Below are 18,720 nucleotides of genomic sequence, written 5' to 3' on the forward strand. Positions count from 1 at the left end.
GTATACGGGGATCATTTATGTCCACGCTCGATTTTGAATATTCATTCTCAGTGAGAAAATGATGTTCGCTGTCGGGCTTTCACAGGCATCTTTCTTCATCTCATAAGTTTTTTAGGAGCAGAATGATGTCTATTACTCACTTGTTTTCGAAATATTCATAATTTTAAAAATCTTCTGGACACACACACACACACACACACACACACACAAATGACTCCTCTCTGTATACATGATGAAAATTAAAATTGTCTTGATTCTCGGAAATTTTTTTTATATTTTGAACAGAAGAAAGCAATGGTTAATTTTATCACTTCCTTGAATCACCTATGAATTTCTCTTGTTTTTATAAAAATCAATTATTATTAAAGTCATAACTTTTACTTGCATTATAAAATAAATAAGATTTTGTAGTGAAGGCTATTATTGTAAAGTGTTTATAAAGCAGAAGACTATATATTGAATTAATATATACGGCTTAAAAATAAATTCCTTTATATATTCTTTTATTTACATTTCTGCATGTATTTACATTTTACATATGCATGCGTGCGTACGTGCATGCGTGTGTGCGTGTGTGTGTATGCGTGTGTGTAATATATGTAAAATGTAAATATGTGAATATATTAATATATACCTACCGGAAAAGACAAAAATAAAAATATAAAAAAGGGCATCAAGTAGATTTTGCAGAAAAAAGATACCAAAGATAATGTTATAAAAAAAGAAATGAAATCAAAATAATACAATATATATTTATTTTATATCTCTATTTAAAAAGTTCCATAGAATACTTTTATGGCTTCTCTGAGCGACATCTTGAAGGTATCCTTATGTTGTAGATATCCTATTTATAATTTAAAATAAAAATTGCTAAGACAATTGTTTACACCCTGATTTGTCGTTTACACCCTGAATTAGTACGTAGATATCAATGATAATTAAAATTAATTACATTAATTTTAATAAAATTAATATTATAGTATAATTTTTTCTAATTTATTCTACTTAGAAAAGGATATAGACAATGTAATTTCGAAATATGTTACAAGGAATGTTACATACAGTATATAACATGTTATATAACAGTATAAGTTTCAATTTCACGTATAACTCACTTTTAAATCTATTGGTAATAAAGTCCCTAATTTGCAAATGAGTCGTGCATTATTTTTAAAAATTTTTATTAAGTAAAAAATATAATATTCAGATTTCTGTGAGAATCAAGTATAATCTAATCAAAGATATAACAATAATATTGTGTCGAACAATAACTGCTAATACTATTGTAATGAATTTCAAATTATATTACTACAAATTATATTACTAAAAAAATTTAAGAATTAAAAATTTAGTATTAAGAAGTATTAAAATTTTTCTTTATCTTATAGAAAAATATTTGTATGTGCATCTGTGTTGAATATGAAATATATCAATATTAAAATAATTACTTGAATATAAAATTTCTTTAATTTGCGAAAAATAGTTTATAATAATATAAATATAATTATAATAATATAAATATTTAATTATTTGCATGAGTCAAATTATGAATAAAACCGATACCTCAAGAATGATGCTAGAGATTTTGTTTATTTTCGATTTTTTTATTTCTACTTGTTATCAATGTAAGTATCCTTTTTTTAATTTCTGCACCTCTCATTACACTGTCTATTGCATTTCGTTCTCTCATTTTAATGTGTTGTTACTTGTTATACTTAATACATTTCAAATATCATCCGTACTTTATGTAGTATATTATAATTGTGAGAAATTATTCCATACAACACTGTCTTAAAGGATGTCCAAAGAACGTCTACATTATAAAAATACCTTCAAGATGCCGTTCGAAGAAACTGTTTTATGGGACTTTTTAAATAGAGATTCTTGAAATATTTTGATTTTATTTCTTTTTTTATGGCATTATCTTTGATATCTTTTTTCTGCAAAATATACTTGATGCTCTTTTTTCATATTTTTAATGTCTTTTGCGGTTGATTTTATGAATTTTTGAAAAGTTCTTATTAATAATAATACACTTTATATTCATATTTAAATGATAATACAGAGTGTCCCAAAATTATCGCCAAATATTTCATGGGCAGATAGAGCGGATTAAACTGAGTTGAAAAGTGCTTTACTATTTTGTAATTTTTGCAATAATTAACAAGATATTAATTAGTAAAAATTGTCGAAAATTGGTCTTCAATAATTTTTTACTCAAATACTATCGACTTTACAGAAAAACTGCAAGAGATAAAAATTGTTTATTTTCTTCTCATAGAGCTTTAAATTTCAGAATTTTTTATCAATTTTTTACTGCATTTTCTTATTTTTACTAACATAAGAAAATACGGTATTAAAAAATTCTGAAAAAATTTTGAAAACATTTTTTTATGAGAAAAAATAAACAATTTTTGTTTCTTGCAATTTTTCTGTAAAGTTAATAGTGTTTGAGTAAAAAATTATGAAGATCAAACTATATAGAACTATATAGAAATCAAAGTATTCACGTCAGTGTAATAACCTTAATATCACACTGTAGATTTAAAAAAGAACTATTTATTGTTTATATACACTGTTTTGTTTATCTTCGAAACGATCTTAATAATTTGAATGACATCTTAAAATCTGTAAATAATTAATTCTTATTGCGAAAAATATTACCTCGAACTCAGATCTCTTCTGTGCGAGCGTTCTTTAGACTACTGAGGTTTTAGTAATAATCTTCGCAATAATTGGCATGTAAAGGAACAACGTCTCTTTAGGCGACGTAAATAAACAATATAATATATTATAGGACCGTATATGTGATAACACAAACTATAGAAATCAAAGCCTTAAACGATCTAGCGGGATCTTAAATGTTTGTATGATTCTTATGTGAATTTATATGCTATTTATATATTATAGATTTACAGATTTTAATATATCATTCAACATTATTAAGATCAAAGCGAATAAGCATCAAAAATTTGTTTAAATTGCTAGTCAATTTAACTCATGATATTATTGCGGTAGTTTATTGAGTTAGCATTTCAAGCCCGAAAAATCATTTCGGCGCGCGTTTCTAAGAAATTACATATGTATATAAATTCATACAAACATTTAAGATCCAGCTAAACCGTTAAGGCTTTGATTTCTATAATTTGTGTTACCACATATACAGTCTTATAATATATTATATATATTGTTTATTAAAAATCAATTTTCGGCACTTTTTGGTAATTAATATCTCGTTAACTGTTGCGAAAATTGCAAACTAATAAAGGACTTTTCGATTTAGTTTAGATAATAATAAAAAGATAATAGAATAATAGAAAGATAATAATAAAAAGATAATAGAATAATAGAAAGATAATAATAAAAATAATAATAGAAAAAAATTCATGAACCAAGAATATTATATTATTCGAAACATCTAACTTCGATCGATCCTAGGCGCTCTCTACTATTTATGTTATAAAAATAATGACATTTGAAAATAATTAAGGAAATTATGACGTTTTTTTAATAAGTATAATATTTGTCTCACTTCATGTCACCATGGCACTTATCATTACATACTTTTCTGTTCTTTTCTACGTAGGATATAAATATTTGTATATCGATCAATTTCTATTAACTCATTGCGTTAAAGATCTCTGCTCTTCAAATCGCCTAAAATGTGTACCAACTCCTTTATAAATATTATACATAGATATAAGTAAATTGTAAGTATTATAAAGTTTTTTTTTTTTTTTTTTTTTTTTTTTAGAAATATGGTATCACTCAAAAGAGGTCGGTCATCGACTATGGCATAACTAATAAAATGAATAACTTGTACAAAGAGGCGATATCTAAATTTCAAGATGATATTCGATTTTGGGTTGCTTATATGAAGTTCTGTAAGCATGTGGTAGGTAGCGAAGTAAGTAGATTGTTATTTCATTGTATTTGTATTACTTAATGCATTATTTATTTCCATAGCACTTCCATAGCAATATCAATCATATGTTAGGCAGAATGCTGCAAGTACACAGAGATAAGCCAAAATGCTGGCACATAGCAGCATATTGGGAATTAGAGGAGAATAAGAATAAGTATAGCGCACGGCAGTATCTTCTTAGAGGTTTACAGATTCATCCTAACTCTCAATTATTATATACTGATGCTTTCAAGTAAGTACAAAGTGTGTGTTTCTCAATAATCCTTTGCAATCTTCCCAATTACTTAGTTAAAATGCATCTGCATTTCTTTTTATAGACTCGAACTAGACAATCGCTTTACGACAACTTCTACTAATGCTGAAAACTCTGAAAACCAGGAAGGCCACATTGATCCAGTACCGACAACAGACGATAGCGAAATTCCAGTTCCATTGAAAACGGCATTCTTTATATACCAACAGGCTTTTGATCGTATTAAGGATGTTAAATTTATAATAGCGTTGCTTAATATCACAAATGAATACGATAACACCAAGCCATTGCAGCTAAAAATCATTTGGTATATATACATGTATCACTATAGTAAATATGTTAAATATGATTGTTCACGATAGTTAAAAATTGAAGATATAATTTAATTATAGCGATATGATTCGAGAGTATGCTCATGAACCTTTAATGTGGGATACATTGGCGCGTCGTGAATTACAAGGCTTAGCGCAACCAGTCAGTGACACGGCGACGGAATCGGAAAATGCTGACCAAAAATCTCTGAGGGCTCGTATCACATCGTGCAACGAAGTATATCAGACTGCTATAAAGAAAATCAAAACTGCAGAAATCTGGTCATTGTACATAGAATGTTTACTGGAAATTAATCGCGATCTGCGATTATTGCCAAATTTGAAAAGAAAACTCTTGAAAACTGCCTTGATGCAAGCTCATCGGGTGAAAAAACTAAAAGAGGAACATTATCTATGCTGGGTTTGTATTCAACATTTCTGTAATATTCATAGTATACACAATTTAGTAATTGTAAATAATACTTGCTTAAACTTGATTATAATTCATATATCTAAATTTTTTTTCAAATAGTTTCTATATATTTAAATTAATTTTCTACTTGAATTTTTTAATAACCGTTAAAAAACCTGCTAAGAGCCGACGCTAGTTGCAGTTGCGAATTATAATTTTATTACTATCTAATGCACAAATATAATAAACGATCCGAGTTTTGGGTCCTTAATATTAATATTTTAAATAACAAATAAATTATTGTATTACATATAAAGACGTCTGTCTAGTCGCTTGAAATGCGTTTTGTCATCAGCGTATCGCTAACATTGTAATTGTAATTCGCAATTGCAACTAGCGTCGACTCTTAGCATACTTTTTAATGGTTATTAATAATTATCATTAGAGTGTATATTTCTTTGATGTTGAATTTTTTACACACAATTAAAATACCTATCAGATTGAAATCTTTTTAATTCAAAAAAATGTTTAGAAATAATGAATAACATTTGTTTTTCTCTTTTGTAAAATATATAAAAATGGTTATCGCATTCAGATTGATATATTGAACGCCGACAAGGAATCGAATAAAGACAACGAAGGCATGCGAAAAAAACTGGACGAAGTACTACAAGGAGCGACTGATGTTCTACCAAACAGCGTCGGTATTTGGCACGCGCGGCTTAATCATTTGTTGCAATGTGATTTGGAGAAGGAAGCGTATGCTATGTTTCCAGAGGTAAAAAAATCTTGCAAATTTTCAATATATTTGATGTTGTCGATATTATTTTATGAATTTTATGAATTAGGTGACGGACAAATTTGGTGAAAAAGCGTTACCTTTGTGGAAACTGCGATTCTTGCATGCTCAGCTAAAAAATTGGGATGAGGTCGAAGAGAGCTATCAAGCGGCTCTAAAGTATCCGTTAATCGCTAAAGATGTTAAAGCTTCATGGCTTGAATGGCTTGTTTTAACGAAAGGTAATCATATTAATTATACTTTTTTTTTATTTTGCCCTTGTTATCAAAATTTAAGTATTATATATTAATAAGAGATTTTTCTACGATATTTACGATATTTTTGTTTTTTCTCAGGCATTCGTGCAGCTCGCAAGGCGTATGACGATCTCTACCTTCAACCTCTTACTTCATTGGAGTTCCACAAGAAGATGATCTCGCTGGAACTCATACAGCCGGAGATCATGTCGAAGTACGTGCGGCGGCCTTATGAAATGGCGATAATGCACTTCGGAACTCACGACACATCTATCTGGTTAGATTACATCAAATACGAGATGCAGTATGGAGAACCAAAGAAAGCCAGCGATATCCATGAGCGGGCAGTCAAAACGTTAGATTCTAGCTTAACGTATTCCTTTATTCGAGATTACGGCCTGATCATGGCGAAACCTGATTCCATAAAATGATCCGATCGTGAGCATACAGTATGTACATATATCAATCAAGCGCGATATGTATTGCGTGTTTGTATTGTATACAGAAGATTACTGCCCCAACTTGCATTATTTGTAATTAGTAGAGTAATATATTGAGTTTTGATAAATGTTTAAGATATACATCTTGGGATCTTTCACGAAAAGTTACTTTTGAAGGAGACAATTTTTTTTATGTATACAGGAGATGTTATTTTTTATGTATAAATTCTAATTACATTTAAGCAAGTTTTATCTAAGAAGTCAAGTTAATTATCAAACAGTATGTTTGAGTTATAAGTAATAACGATATGTTGAACTCAATATAGATGTCTCTTAACATTTTTGTTTAAGTTAAGTATCAAGATGATCTTTAAGAGTTACTTCTTCAGCTAGTACTGTAAACAAATCATTGATTTTTGGTCAAATCAAGTGTATACTTTTGTAACTGTTTCGAGAAAACAAATTCTCTAACATTAGAAATGTTACTTTTAATTGTTTTTTAAATTCGGCTTTTTATATCATATTTTATATGTTGAAAAGAATTAAACGAGTGTATTTCTTCAATATTTAAAATTAAATACATATTTACAAAATTTACATGAATTTACAAAATAACATAATGCAACGAATAATTGCAGAAATATATAGTGAAGATATATAGTAAAGTGAAATTATTATTATAATTATCCTCTCTCTCATTTCGAATCAGTTTCGTAACATTTTCCCGAATTGATTGAAAGGGTAATTTCAATCAAATTTAGACTTGATTTAATCGGCTATTATCATGCTCTTATTTGTAGTATTTTATTGATATCAATAGAATTTTTTGTTTCTTAACATTTATATGAAAAAAAATTATATTAGGAAAAATATGAATTATATAGTTAAAAATTTTGTCTTAAGTATCTCTGCCGATTGATATAATTGATATAATATGATCAAGTACATCTACTACTTTGTTAAGATATTATTTGTAGGATTAAATTATTAATTTTTTTGTTTATGTATCGAAAAAAATTACATTAGGAATAATAATAATTATACATTAAGAAATTTTAAGCAATTTTGCCACTTGAATCGCTGATTAAGTTATCTATTATTCTATTATCAAATTATCAAATAAATATTATTTTGTTAAGAAAGTATTATATTTTATTTTGTTTGCAATATGTGAAAAAATTAGAAGAAATAATGATATAATTAATTATATCATTATATAATATGAAATATATATAATTTGAAATGTTCTAAAATCTACCAATAATTGGATTAATCGCATGTTAAATTAATCGGAATTTAGTCGTAGTTTTTAATCTTCGTGTAAACTTCCAATTACTATTTTCCGATATCCAATGAGAAAACGTATCTTTTGGGAATTCCAGCTAATGACAAACTTTGTCCTCGGAAAAAAAATTTTTCTATTGGGTTATCGAATGCTTTGGCGAACTTTATTACTAACATTTGACTTTACTTGATGAAAAAGAAGGAAAAAAATTGTATAAATCGTTAAATTTTGTAATTCGAATTATCGATCGGATAAAAAATTCGCGAGATAATTGACAATTCGATATACAACGCAGAGACTCTCTTATCTAGACATGCGAAAGTTTATGCTAGACGTACAGCGGTGAGATGGCAGCACCAAGGAGATCCTGAAGAAGATATATGGAGATTTTCCCACCAGTCCCATCATCCGAGCTCACCAGTCGCCATAGAACTCCAAGAATTTGCCTGTGGAGGTGCTCGATGAGATTCGGGTGAGTTGCTTTGGTTGATTTTCTTTAATAGGTGCGAGTCTTGTCGCCAGGATTTATCCGATGTGGATGCGCGCATGCCACAGGATTTATCACGCGACCGGTTGTCATCGAGGCGACTGACAGTTTTGCGGTTACGCGGAACAGGACAAACTTTCCCATCGAGTGTCGTGCAGTGGATAAAAGATATACGCGTACTGACAGTTCGCCCGGATGATCGCACGACCTTGTTGCGACATGTGATCCATAGAGTAGTCAAACCGACGTGTCGTTCGACTTGACTCAGCGATTTGCGGATATTAATCGCTGGTAGCTGCGACTGCTGACACAGCGAGATCTCAGAATTGTCCTGTGATCCTCTGCTTCTCACATAGTGTATTTTCTTTCCTGTAGGTACCTTGGCATCCCCGTCACTGCAGACAATGCCTGTCTTGCGTGACAGACGATTGATGGCTCAGAGCGTCGTTGCCGAACTGATTTCTGCTTCCACCGCCTGATCGAAGGACCATGAGAGAATAGGAATCTTTTGAGTCAAGCCGCAAGTCAAGATGAGTGTCGGTCCTGCAGGTGTCGCTGATTTGTTTTATTTACTGGAATCAAATAAACTTGGGGAGGTCGAAGAGACCAAAAAAGTATTCCATGATCATTTCTTATGCAGTGAGTAATATACATGCATTTTTGTAGCATTAATGATATAATGATTGTTTTTAACCTACATTGGATTATTTACAGCAAAAGACAATTGGCTGGTAAATGGATTGTTGGATTATTACCTTTCTACAAATTCTTCGAGGACAGCAGAAGTATTAGCAGGTGTACGAGATCCGCATGATAAACATCTGTTAGATCGTTTGTCAGACATTCTTTCAAAACCTGGCAATAGTGGACAGAGATTACATGCACTCACACTGCTTGGGCATATAGCCAGACGTCAGCCTACTTGGTTGTACAAGCTAGCCAGTCATGCTTTATTCAGAGATCTACTCAAATTACTTAAGGTAATATATTTCTTTATTGTTTCTCTTTTTTATCTATATACATATATTTATTGATGTAGATACGCATGAAACTTATAAAATTAATTTGTCAACTTTGCATTTTTGTATGTTTTAACATAAGTGTGAATTCGCTTAAGATGCATATAATTTATATGCTGTATATATATGATTTTCATATGTCAATGATTATTAATGTGAGTTAATTTTACATTTAGAATATATATTTGATTTAAAAACAACGCTTTAAGTATGGGAAAAAATAAGTGTATACATACTGTTTTACAAGATTATATTTTTTAAGGTGGAGACAGATATATTACCACTTATGAGTGCCCTTCTTCTGTTAGTAATGTTGTTACCAATGTTACCTGCTGCTCTAGGGCCATATCTATCAGAAATATTTGAGGTATTCGGCCGCTTGGCCTCTTATTATCATCATCATCAATCCTTACTTTCTCCTTCTACTCCCTTTACTTCAACTACAGTACCAAATGTCATCGACAAGGACCATTTGTACCTCATACATTTGCAGGTGAATATTTGCGATCATTTTATGTGTCATAACGTTAACATAAACTATTTATCTTACCATTGGTTATAGGTAGGATTATACAGCTTATTTCATAGACTGTACGCGATGTATCCTTGCAATTTTATATCATACCTGAAGCAACAATACATTCAACGTGATCAATTGGCTACATTTACTCATACTATTAGACCAATGTTGGATTCTGTGCGTATGCATCCTTCTCTTGTTACAGCATCTAAGGATGCAGAAATTTCAGCCACTAGGTATACATATATACTAAATATATTTTGTGTCATACAGTGTTGTCTAAATCATTGTTGCTTCTTTTTTTGTTGCGTCGCAGGTGGAAAAAAATGGAACATCACGATATTGTGATAGAATGTGGTCGTTTTACATTAGACAAATGTCGGGAGGAAATTTTAGGAGTAGTTAATTCTCGGTGCACTCCACCTCTTGGTCAGCATTATTAATTATCATCTTCATACCTATGTTTTTCTTTTCCGAAGAATGATAGAAAATAATGATTTCATTTATGCATTTACAGATCAATCTTCCATCACTTGCGCACCGATAAATATTTCTGGTGGAGTAACGACCGTAGAGACTAATAATGGGGAAGATGATGCATTTTGGTCACCGAGCATGACAGTGCCACCGCATAGCCCGGCACAAAACGCATCTCATGAGCCACGCTCTGCTCCACCGACGCCTAATAACAATAGAAGTGGTACTTCCCCGCCCGAGGCTGCTATAGAAGCTACCCCCGAAACAACTCCTGTTAAGGTAAAAGTTATTAAAATATTGTCTTCTACGTTCGAAAATGTACACTGTATTTTATACAGGATTTACGAAAAAATTTATCAACGAGACAAGCGCCTCTGGGATCCAGTGCAGTGCGTGCTCTAAATGCATTGGGCAATGGCACATCTTCTCGGCCATCAACGCCGACCTCTGTAAACTCCGGAATAAAAAGTACAGACATTGCAGCAAATACACATGGATTTCTTTCGAATAGACTAAGTAAGATTATGGTAGACAGACAAAATGTTTTTCAGTCGCAAAAATCATTGAGTAATAGCGAAGAAAATGGAAGGCTCTTAGAAATGGCTATAAGTCAAAATGGGAAGAATGATTCTTGGCAAGAAGATCAAGAGGTTTGAGCAATTTACTGACATCCTGTATTAAATAAATACAGACATGATGTGATATCTAATAATATTTTAACATAGGTATTGGAGATTGTCAGTTCACACGGAAATGGAGCAGTTGAAATGCCAAAGTATGTTGAAGCACAATCTGAAGCACGAAGCGAGAGGAACACATATGGCACTCTATCCCATTTATCGCAAAAGATTTATCTTCGACTATATTCTCAATATCATTTCCCAATTGAAGATTCAAATTCAAACGTAACGCACAAAGTGAAGTATCGAAGATTTTCAAAGATTATTGCATGTAATGTTTTGCATTGTAGCAGGAATGAAAAAAAATGTTTATATGTACAGATTCGACACTCCAGATCTTGTCCGGACATGGAAATGCAGAAGAAATGTTATAGCGAAGACGTGACGGATCAAGCAAAGGGACGCGAGGATATCGGCAGTCAAACGTGTGATTTATTTCCATACGAGCAACTGCTGCTAGGAATGTTAGATCAGAACAATCAAAACTTTAGTCAAGAAAGTTCGGATTCGAGAATGTCGCCAATCAGCATGCTTGATCGATATATTGAAGCTTGCACGAAAACGAATAGCTTTCTTAGTAAAACGAGTAAATATGAAGTAATCTATAACATGCAATAGCACGTATCTCTGGTAAGTGAAGTGAAATACTAGTTTCTTTTAGGAACAAATGGTACCAGGCAGAAACAAAAAAAGAAAGGAGAGGAGGATACGGAAGAAGATGTAGCAGAAGACGATGGTATAGATCCAACTTGTGCTAATCAGTCACTTCAACTTATGCAAATGCAACTGCAATTTGAACGACAGCGACGGGAAGTTCATGCTGAGCGTAATCGACGTCTGCTCGGTAAATTAAGAGACTCGCGAGCTTCGGAAGAGCATAATCTTGCTTTGGTCTGTTTATATTTTTATACACAATATTTATTAAGCTTTTATGCGACTGTTGATGGATTTGATATTATTTGTCTTATAGACTGAGCGTTTAAAAATAGTCGAAAGAGAAGTGGAAGAATTGAAAACGCAATTGGAGCATAATAAGAGGGAAGCCCATCAGGCCGAGGAACAATATAAAGAAGCTATGCATCATTGGCAAACTAAAGTATTTGCTTTATTTTCAAAAATAATTACAGAAAAGAAAAAAATAATGGATGAGACTAATAATCACTTATTACATACATAGTGTATCGAAGAACAACGACAAAGCCATGCGTTCAGAGATCGCCTAGAGAATCTAGAATTGGAATTAAAAAACGAACAAAAAAAGATAATTGAATCGCAGCAACAACTTCGATCTGTCGAGGCAGAACTTTTCAATGCAGGACACCAGCTTAAGACAGCATTGAAGGCTGCGGACCGTGGCAAGGAACTGGAAAATATTGTAGATACTATGCAGAAAAAGTTTGTGCTTTTAGGAGAGGTAACTCATTCTTCAAATTAAGAAATTATGTTAACAAATTTGATTAATAATATAAAATTTAAGTTGAAAGAATTATCTTAATATTTATATGTATATATTATGTATATATTATGGGAATATAATGGCGCATATCCGTATCTTTTTCCTGCAGGCGCAATTAAGATTAGAAGAAAACGCAAGTACTTTCTCACCGACAACCAAGCAAGAAACAGCGCAGATTCAGAAATCATGTACAGAAGAGTTAAACAGTAAGTATTTGAAAGTTTGAGAATGATATACTCTGCGCGAAAGGAAAAAATTATATGTACTATCAAAATTCTTTTGTAGATGTTCGGCGACAGTTAGAATCACGATCGTCACATTTGGAAGCTTTGAAAGCACGCTTGAATGAAGTAGAAAATAAGGACGCGCGTAAGGAGACGCAACTGGTGAATCTGCAACGGCTCCTGCAAGAGACAAAGGAACAACACGCGTCTGAATTGGAGGCCGTTGAATCCAAGTATCGGGCACAAGTAGAGATTATTCTTCTTCAAGAAGGACGTATACTTGAGCTTCATGGTAAATTGGAGACCGCGACGTATTCTAACGCTTCGCCTATAGGTAATCCCGCTTCTTCAGCATCGCCTAAGGAACGATCTCCTCCTCTCTCAACCAGCTTAGCTTCGTCCAGCGAGGGCAGTCTCGCATTTATCCATCCGGGCGCCGGAATCATCATGAACGATTGCTGCGACACCGCGACGGGTGAAATCCCAAATTTACAAGCTATGATAGAACCTATACCGAGTAGCAGTCAAACCACCTCACCGTCACGCTCCGTCACTCAACGATCATCGACGCCGAAACAAGATTAACGCCACGGAAATGTTTACTGCGATGTGAGTCTCTCGTATATCGCTGGCAGGCGGTATACGGGATTATTGAAGATTATATTTGCGAATGCGCTGCGATCATTACTTAGTATCGCAGTACGAATGGAAAGAAAGTTATTTGTAGCTTTTTATCGATAGAATAGACGAGATTCGTAAGGAAGTTGTGCTAATCGGCTGATTGCGATCGAACAGGCATACTATGTTTGTTAGTGTTGGTATATCTCCGCTCTTGGAAAAAATGGATTTACAGTGAATAAATGGTTGAGATATTTTGCTGACCAGCTTGACAATTTCAATTTCTGCACGTATCCTGATTAATGCCCTTCATATTTTACCTATCTTATATCAACGATAACATTCTGTTATGTAATTATTATCCGTGCGTGAAAACACGAAGGTAAATATATTTAACAAGAAATACACTACGTAGTTCTAAAAAAAGTATATATTACGGTGACATGACATAATTTACATTTTTGTATGGTATATATAATACTGATTTTTTTAAATATTACAAAAAGACAAAGTATCACGATAAGACAACTATTTCTTTCATTTGTACAAATGCAGTGAAAAATCAACTTTGCTCGATTTCAATCGTGCGATAGTTCTTTCATTGATTTATCAATGAAAATATATGGATAAAATACAAAATTATAAAATTATATTATAAAATTGTCCTAAACTAATAAGTTTGTAATTCTTGACTTATTGTCATAAGAATAGCATCATCTGGATTGGCATAATTCGCCAGATCTGAAAAAGAATCAATAGAAATATTGGATTATAGAACTATTAATTACATTTAATTAAATATGCAAGAGAAAAACAAACGATCATTAAAGCAAATTGAACTGCAGATTCATGCAAAATACAAGATATCGTAAAACTCGCTATCTTAATTTCAATGCAAACTCCATAATGTTTGATCATCTTTTCAACATTTTTAAGCAATTTTTAACTATGAATTGCAAAATGCAATTTAAATTTTTTCTTTATTATTTTTATATATATATCTATGTATATGTATGTATGTATGTATGTATGTATGTATGTATGTATGTATGTATGTATGTATGTATGTATGTATGTATGTATGTATGTATGTATGTATATATATATCGACATACTCACGATTATGGCCTCGATATAGCGGATAGGCTTTTAACTTCCTCAGCAAGAGTTCCATTAACCAAAAGATGCTTAGCCACAAAAGAGCACCTACTGAAAAAGTTCTCAATGTTGCAACACCTCCGTAAGAATCTAGTAACCAACCACATATGAAGCTACCACTTGCCACTCCTAAAATGAATAAAAAATTTATGTCGAAACGAGTTAAAAGATACGTAAACGATTGTATACAAAATATCAAACTAAAAACTAACCAATTCCTTCGAAAACAGCACCAATGAATCCTTGCATAGTGGCTTTTGTACCGGATGGTGTCACTTTATCACCATAAGACACCATCGTTGGCCAACATAGACCAAATGAAGGTCCGTGGAGCAATTCAAAAATTAAAAACAGCCAGGCATTCGATATAATGCTATATGCCATAAATCTGTGGGATTAAATCGGTATTTTAGTAACATTTAAATAAATTATATACTCAGTAAGATAAATAATCTAATTTTCACCTAATTGCATAAATAAGCAATACAAGACTCATGACGTTAACGTGGCCAAGTTTTTTCAATATTTTGCCTGATACAAAGTTGAAGGGTAATTCTCCTAGAAAACACTGAACACCGGTCATCAGACCCTGCAAAGTTTTACTCCATGTGACATGAGAAGTGGCCGCTATATCTTCGCTATACCAGAACAGAAAGTTCCAAATGACTGCTGTACACATCCCGGCGCCTATACACCACCAAGCAAATACTAATACTCTTCCTTCTTTGATAACGCTTAATAATTCCCGAAATAGCGACGGCTCGTCCGCAGAGCATTCTGGATTTTTCTGTAACAATACTGCCCCATTACCTGCCAATTTTGGATTCTTTTGATAAAAAGTATCAAACTTCTAGTTTAGTCTCAATTTATCTTAGTTTCAACTCTCACAGTTTATAAAACTTTTTGTACCTTTTTCAATGTTGCAGACACCAAAATATCAGCGAACATGGCCACTAGCATAATATAAAATATACTAGTGTAATCTTTTTCGTATTGTCCCTTGCTGGAAAGATCTATCAGGTAACCTGCACTTATACCAAAAATACCGAAACCAAGGCTTCCCCACATTTTCTGTTTCCCGTAATCATTCCTTTTTTCATTACCTGAAACCTGGACCATGTAGAAATAATCGTAATTATCAATATTATCTGAGTAATACATAATACAAACCAAGAAGATCGAAGCAGATGGCATCGGCTATGCTAACTACAACAGCCATTCCAATCCAACTGATGATAGCTGCCCATAGAAATAAATGAAACTGATACGTAGAATGTTTCATATCACTTTGCGAATCCTTAGCTTCTTGCAGAAGATGATTGAACGCACTATTATTGTGGCAAATTGCTGTACACCAAGTTCTCAATTGATCCCCACATACTGGAACATGTGCAGTGTCATCGAGAAACGTATGCAGTCTCACATTCACACAGTTCTTCATCTGCAAATTATTTTTCACAATAGAATCTCATATTACTCCTGTAACTGAGAGGCGAATAAAAAAATTCCATAATAAATTTCTTACAAGTAAATCTTGGTATACATCAAATCCTGCACCAAACTCAAATGTGCTGTTCGTAGAAATATTTTTGCCAGACAATTCTAAGAAACCATGAGATACTCCTTTGCAAGATAACTATGGACACAAATTATTACATTCACATATATACTAGTTATTTGATACAAAGGAATAATAAAGTAAAATTACATTTATACATACCTGGCAGACTGTGTTAGCGTGTATATTTTCTAATATTACGGCGCTTAACACCTTCTTTGAGAATTCAATCTGTGGACAAATCTCTAAGTATGACACATCTTTATCGCAGATTAAAGTAACTTTTGCATTTTTATCTATTTCAGGAATGAAATAAATAGAGAAAAACGCTATTGCCAGTATAGCTTCGAATATCAAGAAGATGGTTTTATGCAATTTAAATTTGTCAGCTAGACCTCCGAACAGCGGCTTTGCTATCAGCCCAGAAATTGGTAATACTGTATATATTGTACCGATTACTGTCGCGGAGAAGCCCAATTGCTTTCCAATTGTTGGTAAAAATTGTACCATTGGCCCTGTCGCTATAAGTAAAAATATAATTAGTACAGAATACAAGAAACGTTTTTCACAGTTGTTAAAGTGATTTTAGAGATAGAGTTTTAATTGGGACTTACCAGCATTGAAAAGAAAATAATGTGACTTTATAGGAGCTAATTCCTTATTCACGTTTTGCAACATGATTTAGACTTGTGGTACTTGAAGTATATTTTTGACTTGTAATTAATCTATAACAAAAGAGCAAACAATATTGCACATCACACAATGCTTTGAATAGTATTAGAAAGTAGATATCTTTATGTGGAATTGCTCTCAACTCTCACAATAATATTCCGTATCTTCTTGATCAATGTTAGTTTATAGATAAAATGATCAAACTCAAACTATCTTAATCAGCTATTAACTCTTATCAAGCAATTTTTGTATTATCTCGTTAACATGGATAAATTAATTTAGTCATTTGATACATGAAAAGGAAGATTAGAAGAATCAAGGACAATGAATTTGCGAAATTGGCTCAGAGCACCGTTTATAGCTAAACGATGGAGTCGAATTTATCGCTGATCAAACTAATTGAAGTTTGATCAAAATGATAAGTACTTAACGAACTGTATGTAATATAAATGGAGAATCAACGTGAGAGATTCAAGGCACGTGCAATTTGTCGTTGGATAATCAATCCTGCCACGAGAATGATCGAAACTCGTACCTTGGACGCGATTTTCGCGGACTAGACCGGAGCTCCGGAGCGATGCAACATCCCGCGTGACGTTCAACCAAGATCATGCACGCAACTTGACGCGGCCGAACCCATGTACTTTGAACTAATTCAGCCAATCGTTCTACTGTGATCGTATTGAGTTGCGTACGTATCACACACTCGAGGAGCACTTCGCGATATCGCGTGAATCACAGATAAAGTAACTGTCTGGTATTTAATGAGTATACTCTTCTTTTTTTCTATCTCTCTCTCCTTCTCTCTCTTTCTCTTGCCACTCTGTCGATCCGTTATGCAATGGAGAATTTCTCAATCCTCGATGCGTATACTATCGTATATTCCTGGTTGCGAATTGCGAGCCACCGGCGTTGTAGCGTCGTTCCGTCTCGCGCGTTTACGAGACGCGCATTGTACATCGTTCCACTCAGTTTGCGGCACATTCAAACATTTCGAACGCGCGTGTTCATTCACGTTCTCGTTGTTGATTATTTTTGCTCACAGCAAAAGTTTCAGATTACACCACTGTCAGCTGTGTTGTTACCAAGCCGGTGATTCGCCTGTACGTCACGTCATGTACTTTCTATTTGAGCAACACGTGTAAGTAGCTGCGTTTGATGGTTGGCGCTCACAACGCTTATGAGCATCATTTTATCCTTCTTTAAAATTGATAAAATAACAAGGACGAAATAATTCCAAGAGCGCTCAGCATCAAATGGAATTTGCAGACACGATTGGGCGATAATTTAATGCATTGTTCACTACGTTAAGCTATACTCGTGTATGAATAATATACCATTTTTCTCACATGCGTTTTCACGAGAATGTTTCTTTATCATTAAAATTTAAGAGTCTGTGGTCTCTTATACTAAAAGAAGAATTTAAAAGAATTTATTACAAAACGAATATAGAGGAAAGCCCCCTATTATGAGATAGCCTAATATAAGATAGCTAAACTTTCTGTTAAACTAATAAACGCTATCTATTGGTTCCGCCATAAATTTATTGCTCTTGAATTGAAAACGATTTAGTAGAAAGTTTATTATTAAATGCCTGTCATTGTAAAAAAATTTTAGAATTTGGATGCTTCAAATTTCATTGAGATGAGCCTTTAAACCTTGTTTACTATTTATTAAATAAATATTTGGCAATAAATTCTTCATATAGAGTAAGATCGTACTAATAGAAAATACGGGATATGTTGAATTGTTAAATTGCAGAAGTTAGATTTGATGATCGTAAAGACCGTGGAAATCATAATATGAGATATCCAGGGTATTTCTAATAAAAAAAATAAATAAAATAATCCATGCTCCTATGTCATAGTGAAAATCGTTGCTAAAGTATAAATGTTATTGTACAATAATAAAAAAGAACTGGAATGAACGTCAAGTGCCTATTTCTGCGATACTTGATTCGAACTATCTGAAGAGTTCTGGATAATTTATCGCATGCTCATTTTTTGCGCACGCTGGCTGTTTGTATTTTAGAAACATTAAATGAAGTTTTTTAATTGTAATATTGATATATTTTTATTATCGATTTCTCGGTTATCTCACATTAGGAACACAATTTTTTGGCTTTGTGATTTGCTCACTTTTTATATTTCTTTAATTAAAAAAAAAAAAAAAAAAAAAAAAAAAAAAAAA

The 18,720-nt window shown here is 32.5% G+C and overlaps 3 protein-coding genes across 7 annotated transcripts in view; 2 read left to right on the forward strand and 1 right to left on the reverse strand.

Moving 5' to 3' along the window:
* The window catches only part of LOC108693328 (U3 small nucleolar RNA-associated protein 6 homolog), a 7,658-nt gene extending 1,083 nt beyond the window's left edge, over positions 1-6,575 (forward strand). Inside the window, exons 3-9 of one of the 3 annotated variants that reach the window (XM_018202217.1) lie at positions 3,755-3,907; positions 3,967-4,157; positions 4,243-4,485; positions 4,571-4,910; positions 5,497-5,679; positions 5,750-5,921; positions 6,036-6,575. In XM_018202217.1, coding sequence (XP_018057706.1) covers positions 3,755-3,907; positions 3,967-4,157; positions 4,243-4,485; positions 4,571-4,910; positions 5,497-5,679; positions 5,750-5,921; positions 6,036-6,367 — 1,614 coding nt within the window. In that variant the 3' untranslated portion in view covers positions 6,368-6,575. The remainder of the gene's footprint in view (positions 1-3,754; positions 3,908-3,966; positions 4,158-4,242; positions 4,486-4,570; positions 4,911-5,496; positions 5,680-5,749; positions 5,922-6,035) is intronic. The other 2 variants (XM_018202218.1, XM_018202219.1) reach the window with 2 other exon arrangements.
* A 1,460-nt stretch (positions 6,576-8,035) lies between these two features.
* LOC108693399 (hamartin) lies at positions 8,036-13,424 on the forward strand. Of its 3 annotated transcripts, none has more exons than XM_018202302.1 (15): positions 8,036-8,133; positions 8,524-8,787; positions 8,863-9,128; positions 9,430-9,660; positions 9,730-9,923; positions 10,004-10,116; positions 10,205-10,443; positions 10,503-10,814; positions 10,890-11,430; positions 11,506-11,735; positions 11,815-11,940; positions 12,022-12,258; positions 12,410-12,506; positions 12,586-13,133; positions 13,266-13,424. In XM_018202302.1, exons 2-14 carry the CDS (start codon positions 8,679-8,681, stop codon positions 13,107-13,109), a joined length of 3,219 nt encoding a protein of 1,072 aa, XP_018057791.1. In that variant the 5' UTR covers positions 8,036-8,133; positions 8,524-8,678; the 3' UTR covers positions 13,110-13,133; positions 13,266-13,424. The 3 variants fall into 3 exon arrangements, with proteins under 3 accessions (XP_018057791.1, XP_018057792.1, XP_018057790.1); XM_018202303.1 differs by having other exon boundaries at positions 10,890-11,081; positions 11,166-11,430; positions 12,586-13,405; XM_018202301.1 differs by having other exon boundaries at positions 12,586-13,405.
* Positions 13,425-13,804: 380 nt separating this feature from the next.
* Positions 13,805-17,641, reverse strand: LOC108693400 (major facilitator superfamily domain-containing protein 6). Its single transcript, XM_018202304.1, has 10 exons — positions 17,066-17,641; positions 16,473-16,583; positions 16,021-16,379; positions 15,826-15,936; positions 15,471-15,741; positions 15,210-15,403; positions 14,765-15,087; positions 14,513-14,688; positions 14,262-14,429; positions 13,805-13,883 (listed from the first exon to the last, which is right to left on the reverse strand). Exons 2-10 carry the CDS (start codon positions 16,534-16,536, stop codon positions 13,813-13,815), a joined length of 1,737 nt encoding a protein of 578 aa, XP_018057793.1. The 5' UTR covers positions 16,537-16,583; positions 17,066-17,641; the 3' UTR covers positions 13,805-13,812.
* Between the last annotated feature and the right edge of the window lie 1,079 nt (positions 17,642-18,720).

Source organism: Atta colombica, unplaced genomic scaffold (assembly GCF_001594045.1).
Source record: "Atta colombica isolate Treedump-2 unplaced genomic scaffold, Acol1.0 scaffold9, whole genome shotgun sequence".
NCBI classification, from domain to species: domain Eukaryota; kingdom Metazoa; phylum Arthropoda; class Insecta; order Hymenoptera; family Formicidae; genus Atta; species Atta colombica.